General features: G+C 35.7%; 3 protein-coding genes across 3 annotated transcripts in view; 1 reads left to right on the top strand and 2 right to left on the bottom strand.

Moving 5' to 3' along the window:
• LOC149526713 (uncharacterized) overlaps positions 1-96 on the bottom strand; it is a 502-nt gene extending 406 nt beyond the window's left edge. The window contains exon 1 of the mRNA XM_089784903.1: positions 19-96. Within this exon, the coding sequence (XP_089641029.1) occupies positions 19-96 (78 nt within the window). The remainder of the gene's footprint in view (positions 1-18) is intronic.
• Positions 97-578: 482 nt separating this feature from the next.
• Positions 579-7,678, bottom strand: part of LOC110424408 (Ubiquitin-conjugating enzyme family protein) — a 7,530-nt gene continuing 430 nt past the window's right edge. The window contains exons 2-9 of the mRNA XM_021438962.1: positions 7,603-7,636; positions 7,335-7,404; positions 5,445-5,502; positions 4,885-5,013; positions 2,732-2,823; positions 1,724-1,808; positions 1,125-1,203; positions 579-965 (exon numbers count right to left, since the gene is read on the bottom strand). Of these exons, the coding sequence (XP_021294637.1) occupies positions 886-965; positions 1,125-1,203; positions 1,724-1,808; positions 2,732-2,823; positions 4,885-5,013; positions 5,445-5,502; positions 7,335-7,404; positions 7,603-7,636 (627 nt within the window). The 3' untranslated portion in view covers positions 579-885. The remainder of the gene's footprint in view (positions 966-1,124; positions 1,204-1,723; positions 1,809-2,731; positions 2,824-4,884; positions 5,014-5,444; positions 5,503-7,334; positions 7,405-7,602; positions 7,637-7,678) is intronic.
• LOC110423743 (uncharacterized) lies at positions 5,536-6,420 on the top strand. The gene has a single exon (XM_021438075.1). The coding sequence runs from the start codon at positions 6,037-6,039 to the stop codon at positions 6,418-6,420; it is 384 nt and encodes a 127-aa protein (XP_021293750.1). The 5' UTR covers positions 5,536-6,036.

Here is a 7,678-nt window from a genome sequence, read left to right on the forward strand (position 1 = left end):
TGGTAGTCCTCCAGGTACATCAACGGCTAGCCCTTGTGTTACCCATAAGACTGAGCAAACAAAAAAAATCAGCAACCAAACTGATAATATTTTCATTTTTGAGCTTGAAACTCGTCAAAAGTATAGATTCAGCTAGGCTTATTTTGCGTGTGGGAATGATGAAAACTTGATAATGTGGTTGGATTTAATAGGCGTGAGATTTGGGAAGTTTCCTGCCCAAGAAAACTGGTTATCATGAAAATGTCATGGTTCTTAACAGTGAATTTGTTCTAAATTTATTCACAAGTAATTCAGGGATCATGCTATCTTTTCTTTCCAAGGAGTTGTTATTTATTGAGTGACATAATTTTAATGTGATTACTAATTAGTCTTAATAGATATTTAATTTTGAATATCACAGGCCGCTGAAAAGATAGCCTCGACACAAGCAGAGTCGCTGATATGCTTGTGTTTCCCTCACGCAACAGACCAATGCTTCAACGAATTTCAGATGAACATTTCGTTTGCAAAGCAAAAACCAAAAGTGTAATATGATATTTATTGGCTGAAAAATCACAGCCAAATACAAGTCATGATCATTAAAAGACATGAAATTTGTTTTGCTTTATAAATATTAGGCAAAATTTGGAGAATTTTACATAAGAGCTGGTGCTTAAAAACACACAAACTCAATGTTACAACAGAAATGGTTTCCTCCAATGAATTCCATCCTTGCTACTATACTTGAATAAATCATAGGAAGTTTCTAATCATCAAACTACGGCTCCCACTTTCTGTCAAGAGATAAAGTGGGGCGAAATACATAGGAAAGATAAATTGGGAGAGATAGTGTACTTCCAATGCTAGGAAGTGCTCCATCAAAAATATTTAATTTTCAACTTTCTATTAGGCAGTTCTCTTTGAAGAGTGAGAGGATGAATCAGACTTCTCAGCCAGATAGTGCTCAAGCATATCTTCTTCATCATCTGCATTAAACCAAAGTGATCAAACAATTTCTTCCATCCAATTTGCAACATTTACGCTTCAGTTTTACTCAACCACATCACAATTATGAAAGGATCAAATAAATGTTCTTGGCTCAATCAATACTGGTTATAGTCTTGTCTACCAAGAGAGGGACTCACCTTCAAAATCATCATCATCAAAATCAACATCTTCCTCGTCTTCCTCATCAGATCCTTCATTGACTGGAGCTGCACCTTTCTGCAGAAGATAAAGTCACAATGTTAAACATGAGCTTTCATGAATTAAACAGACGATTTCTACTGATATCTCCCTGCATTCTTTCTTTGTTGATTCAGGATTGCTTCGCACCGTAGAAAGCAGTCAAATCATCCAATTAGATCTTTGGCTGAATAAAATTTAATAGACTTCTCATCTTGCATATACGTTTTTAATACTAACATAAATTTTGTTGAGCCTCAGATTCCACATAGGGTGAAGATATAACTTATTACCAGAAAGAATAGTGGTTTCACATAGTGATTAGATTCTATTCCTAAAAAGGTGGAAACACATGTTAGAAAAAGGCTCATTAATCAATGGGTACAAGAATTGGAAATAGACCATCCCAAATTCGACTAATCATTAAAGATTATTAGCCAATCTAAAGGAAACAATGATGTGCTTGTTTCTGCTATCCTACCAAATCCATGGTCACAAGGATATTGATGGTATATGTCCACAATGTTATTGGGAGGAAAATTTAGGAAAAATAAATTACCGCTGTGGCTCTTCCACTTTCAAACCACTGCCTGCCTGTGAGCTTCTTTTCCTTGGGTGCTGTGAGAGCAGACTCGGGCATTAGCCTGAAAATTGATGCATATAGAGTTTATTTGTGATGGTACAATATATGCCTTATATTTTTCATAGCATAGACAGTTTTGCTTTTTCTTCTTCCTTTTAACACATAATGCATCATGATGAAGAGGTAGATTAACCACAACAAACTAAAGAGGTAGATTAACCACAACAAACTAAGGAAATCCTCCATGCACTAAACTAGAAGAGGGACAGCTAGCCCAGGATTATTTCCTCTAGTGCAGGCTATGTTGCTCTGGCTCTTTGTTTTCCTAAAGTACGCATGTCAGACACCTCAGAGTGAATGTGGGTATAAGGCATGACCCTCCAAATATAAGGAAAAACTTAGCAAAAATTCTACATAAGAATGTTGGAGATGTACCCATGTCTGCCATTCATACCCAAGTTTGAGCAATGTAGGTTCTAGGCGATATTATAGCACATTGAACAGTCACCTCTCTTATGTAGGTACCTTTATGCTTAATTACCTGTAAAGCAAAGTTTACTCATATGAAAACATCTCCATGATTCTTTTTTTTTTTTTTAAGGAAGATTTTCATGATATGAATAGTGTTCCAAAGTGTTGAACCAGAATAGAAACTGCATTTTAGTTATTTCATTTTTTCCCCCTAATGAAATGGAACCCATTATGGTAGCTATTGGTACATGTACTACTAAGCAAGACACGAGCTATTTAAGTCCAGACTGACAAGATAGGAAACTGAAACGAGGACATGAGGCGCTACATCTTATCCAAAATCAGCCAATTCTCTAGCAAGGATAAACTTTATATGATAATGATAACTAGCATGAGGAACTTTAGCATGTTTACCATTAGCAAACTTGCAGACTTGAGAACAAAAACCTGACATAAAAGTAATGTTTGTGCACATGTGCATATGTACAAAAAGCATTTAGCTATCAAACTTACTTGGCTCGCTCTAGTGCCAACTCTGCCTCAAACCTTTCCCTCCATGCCAAAAATGTGTCAACAGTAACAGGTTCTCCATGCGGTACAATTACCTGCAAGAAGGGAAGCTATGATAGCTCGTTTTACATGAAGACTAACATCTGATATTAAGAATAGGAATAAGCCATTAAACTTTGCCCAAATGATGCAGAGAAGCCCTCATACTTATAGTAGGTTTAATCAGGCTATAGAACTTTTTATTTCAGTGAAATTAATCCAATTACAAACAAACTTGTTTACCTACAACAAGAACACCTGTAATAGAAATTAACAAAATATTTTTGAATATGGAATATCCTGCAACAGAGTTGCCTTTATTGCAATTTGCACCTAATATTAGGTCACAGGTTTGATTGAACCAAATAAACGTACCATGGACAGTTAGACAAAGCTCAATGGCCTCTAGATTTCATCCTTTAACAAAAATTAAAGGTACCTATCATGAATGTGCAACAAAGGAAAAAGGAATTTTGGGATCATAAACAGAACATTTGCAAACGTCTTCAGCTTGAATGCAAATGAAGAAGGAATGTAAAAAAGGTAAAATAAATAAAAAGGCAACTCAAAAATTGCATGACGGCTTCACTGTATACATATGCAACAACTACTCATCTGGAATAATAAAAAAATTGAGGCTCTTTCTTTTTTTTCCTTTTCTTCCGTCTGCTGACTTTGTCCTTTTACACACATAAAGAGAAACCTTCGTGCTCTCATACTGGAACAGCATCATGATTTGGGATCATAATTAACACAAAGTGTTATGTTGTTGCTCTTGGATTCATCTAATAGATACCTTAAACCATACGTCTTTGTCAGATTTGAACAACAAATGAAACACACCACTGCTTTGTTGGATTAGATAACATTTTTACAGCAGATCAACCATTTAGTATTAAGAGTTCCAAGTGGAGATTATGAATTATTTTTATAATAGCACAAACAACAAAATCCCGAAAACTATCTACCAGGAAAGTGTCCAAACTTTTGTTCACTAGATACGACTTGTCCAGAAGTCTAGTTGCTATAATAGTAACCAGCATAGTAACTCTTAAGAATATTAGCACTGTCTTTCATAAATTAACAGTTATTCCCTGATTTGAGGAAATTGATCCTAACAGGTTGCATCACTGTACAAACATTGTTGACATGATCCTGTCATTTCCTCATTTTTGAAGTTTGAACTTGAGAAAAAAGGGGGTGAGAACAGTTGAAGGAAAATCAATAGGAAAGATACTGGATCCAGTTTGTTTCAAACCATATCTCCACAAGCTCAAGGGGTATATTTCTTAACTTCCATTAACTTGACAGCAGCCACAATGTGAAACATATACATCCTTCGTCTCAGTAATTGGTTTTCAGTAGAAGTGGCTCAACTATTTAACTTCTCCCCTCTTCTCCAAGATACTATTACACATTTTTTGTAACACTTAATGATGTAAAAGTAACATCCTTTCTAATGTTGGCACTCAGTCTCAGCTTCCTTCTCTTCTACACTCATTTTCAAGTCATTTTCTACATGTACTCAAAGGATATTTTTTGGGTCTGACCAAGTCGAGTTTGTCCAGCATTCTAACTGATGTCAGTTGAGATTTATTTGACACATATACATTATCAACACTGCAAACTGGGAGCTTCACTGTGCCTTTTCTTATACCAAGCATTTACAATAACAAAAAGTCCATTTGTTTCATGCTTCTAGTTAATGCTTGGATACCAGAGCCAACAATGTCAGAAGCTCATCATGAGCACAAGCTATCTAATTTTTAACTTCGAAACATATATCGAAATCTATCCTTGCTCTCAATTAGGCATCAGCGGGCATCACCTTGCAACTGCATGGCATTGTAGCGTCTTATGACAAAAACAACATTCCTTTCTCTAAAGGTCTAAGTTGTATATTAACACATGCAAGTAGTTCTATCTACAGACCTAAACATACTTGAGCTATTTATACAATGAACATAACATTGTATTTAACTAGCACGTGGGCAATGGTTGCAATGGAAATAGAATTTGCTAAGGATTGCCCAAAAAACAAAAGCTATAATCACACTTGAATCTAGTAAACAGATCCAAAAGAGCAGAGGAAACGAAAACGCAAAATACAGCCTCACCTCATCTTTTGTAGCCTCTTCTTCTTCAGCATTGTCAGCATCAGCATCTTGGCCATATCTTTCAGACAGCCATTCCTTGGCTGATGTAACCAAAGTGTAAATCATAGCCATTCCAAGGTTTTCAGATGCCTGAAAAGTGAAATTATCAAGTGAGAATTTGCATAATCTGGAACCGTATAAGCACTTTGCATATAAGAATATATGCTAATAGGCATACCAATTAACATAACACTTGTTATTGCAACCTTTTTCTAGAAAGAAAGATTAATTAATTAAACAGATGCTACTGGGAGCAGAAGATGAATGTAAGACAGAGTTCAATTGGCTAAAGTTTTGGCACACTTGAGATTTTCATGTGCCATTTAAAACTTCCCATAACACTTCCCATAAGGAGATTTTGCCTTTATCATTACATGGTAACAGGGTTGGAGAGATACATGATGTCAACTCTCTGTTAAGAGAAGAAAACTGAACTTTTGGAAGAATATCCCCCGGAAGCTTCAGATATGCTTAAAGAGTAAATTACAACAGAAGAAAATATAATCGCCTTGCAAGGTTACCTCCTGTTCAAGCTTTTCTTTCGTGACTTTCAGGTCTCTAGTTTGTATTCCCCGTATACTGGAAAAGGAAACGAAAAAGCAGATTATTTAAAGAAGTTCATCAGAAAGAACAATATCAGAGGGGCAAAGAATGCATCTTCTGAACAAGATCCCAAATGTTCAAGATAAAGTCCATCAATTTTTAGTAGATGGAATAATCAGCAAGCAACTTGCAGAAAATGGCAGTCTGCTATCCATTAAAGATAAATGTTAAATAATGTCAATATTGATAATTTATCACATTCAAAATACAATTATGTATTTTAGTCCAATTTATTATATGGGGTTATCGATTAAAGGAACCATACACGCAAGCCTATAAGGACACAACCCTTCTAGGATTTAGTCACATAGTAACCAGTGACACGTTAGTGCAGACTTTCACTATAGATAGCTTCAAAATTATATCAGAAGAAGATAACCAAAAGTAGATCTAGCTCTCCCCTGGTACTGATTATACAGCTACTTATGTTTGGAATGAAATATGACATAGCACTGGCAGAGGCTTTTTTGGTTCCATCTTCACATTCCAAAGCATGCTTTGATTTCATGGATGGCTATCCTAAATAGATTGCCTACCAGAGACAGGCTGCTGTCCTGGGGAATTTCTGTTAGAAGTGAATGTGCGCTATGTAACCAAGATCTGGAGACCAGATATCATTTGTTCCTTTCTTGTGACCATTCCAAGCATATATGGAAACGTGTGCTGCAAACCTGTGCAATTCAGAGGGATGTTGCTTACTGGAATGGAGATTTACATTGGGCAGTTCACAGACTCAGAGAGAAAGCTCTAATCTCAGTCATCCTACACAGAGCTTGGAGCGCTTTTGTCTATTATTTTTGGAGAGAAAGATATAACAGAGTTAATGTGCAAGCTGCAAGTTTGGGTTCCAAGGTTCATAAATTAATCACAGATGCTATGTGTCTTTATGGTTAGAAGAACATTGCTTATGATTCTGTAAATAGGGAACTTTGTAATTCCTTGGGCTAAAAACTCTATGTTTAATTAAGTTTTTATGCGCTGCCTCTTGCAGCAGTTTTCTTTGCTTTTTTTGGGTAATACAAATTTGCTTATCCAACAAAACAGTAGATCTGACAACTAGTAGGCTCAGTTTTGGTTTGTCAGTTTTACTAACTTCTTTGCTGTCAAAAACAAAAGGCAAAAATGAGTATGGGTATAGAAGAAAAAAATACGTATAAGAATTAGTTTCACAGATAACAAAAAGCATGGTCTACTACAGTTATGAACTATTAACTGTGAATTAGAGTTACTTTCCGTCTATTTGCTCCTTTTTAATCAAATAAGATGTTGTTTTTGCTATATAGCAATATCTGAAAAGGCCAAAATCAAGCAGCAAAGGTGATCAAGAAAGAAGCCTTGACAATTTTCAGAGGTCTATATTGCCTACAGGCATCAGATGAGCTGTTGTTTCAGAGGTGAGGAGCATATGATTAATTAGTGTTTCCACTCATGAAATATTTTACTCTAATTGAACATTAAAAACAAAAATGCAGTTAATAAATAAAAGGCAGTTGTTTGCTGTTCTAGTCTCAGATGGTATTAGGGGAACACCAATACGATCAAGGAGAAGTTAAGACTTTGCTTGGAAAGGGGGAGGAATGGAGAATTTGTCAATCTAATGGCCAATATTTGTAATCATCTTTCTAGTTTACAACATAACCGTTGGATTAAAAACTTTTCAATCCTCCCATTGAGCAAAGCCTTAATGGACTTCAAACAAAGGGAAAACTTATTTCCTTCTCAGATCATCTGAGTAAATGGAAGATGGTCATATATCCTTATAAATAGAGGATGCCTACTGGCACATTGCATTGAAAGGACATACTGACCTTTTTACATTCAGAAGAGGAGGCTCATCCGGATACTTTTCTGTATGCGAGAAAATCAAAGCCAGCTGAACTGCAACAAAAGTTTGAGCAACAGCTTAGGTTCATAGGGAAACAGAAAATCCTGAACTAAGGGCAGTAAACAAAATCCCCAAAGTTAAGCAAATTGAATCAACTTTCACGTCATAAATATATTTGTCCATGTCAGCACATAAGGGCTACAGATAAATATAACACACTACAATTTGTTGGATAATATAAAAAGAATAACCTGGTGTGTTGGTTGACTGATCTGTGTCATCATCCTGTCAAACAGAAAACAAGGCAATTAGATGAGAGGAAAATTA

Source organism: Theobroma umbraticum, unplaced genomic scaffold (genome assembly GCF_002168275.2).
Source record: "Theobroma umbraticum cultivar Fairchild unplaced genomic scaffold, ASM216827v3 scaffold_204.0, whole genome shotgun sequence".
Classification (NCBI taxonomy): Eukaryota; Viridiplantae; Streptophyta; class Magnoliopsida; order Malvales; family Malvaceae; genus Theobroma; species Theobroma umbraticum.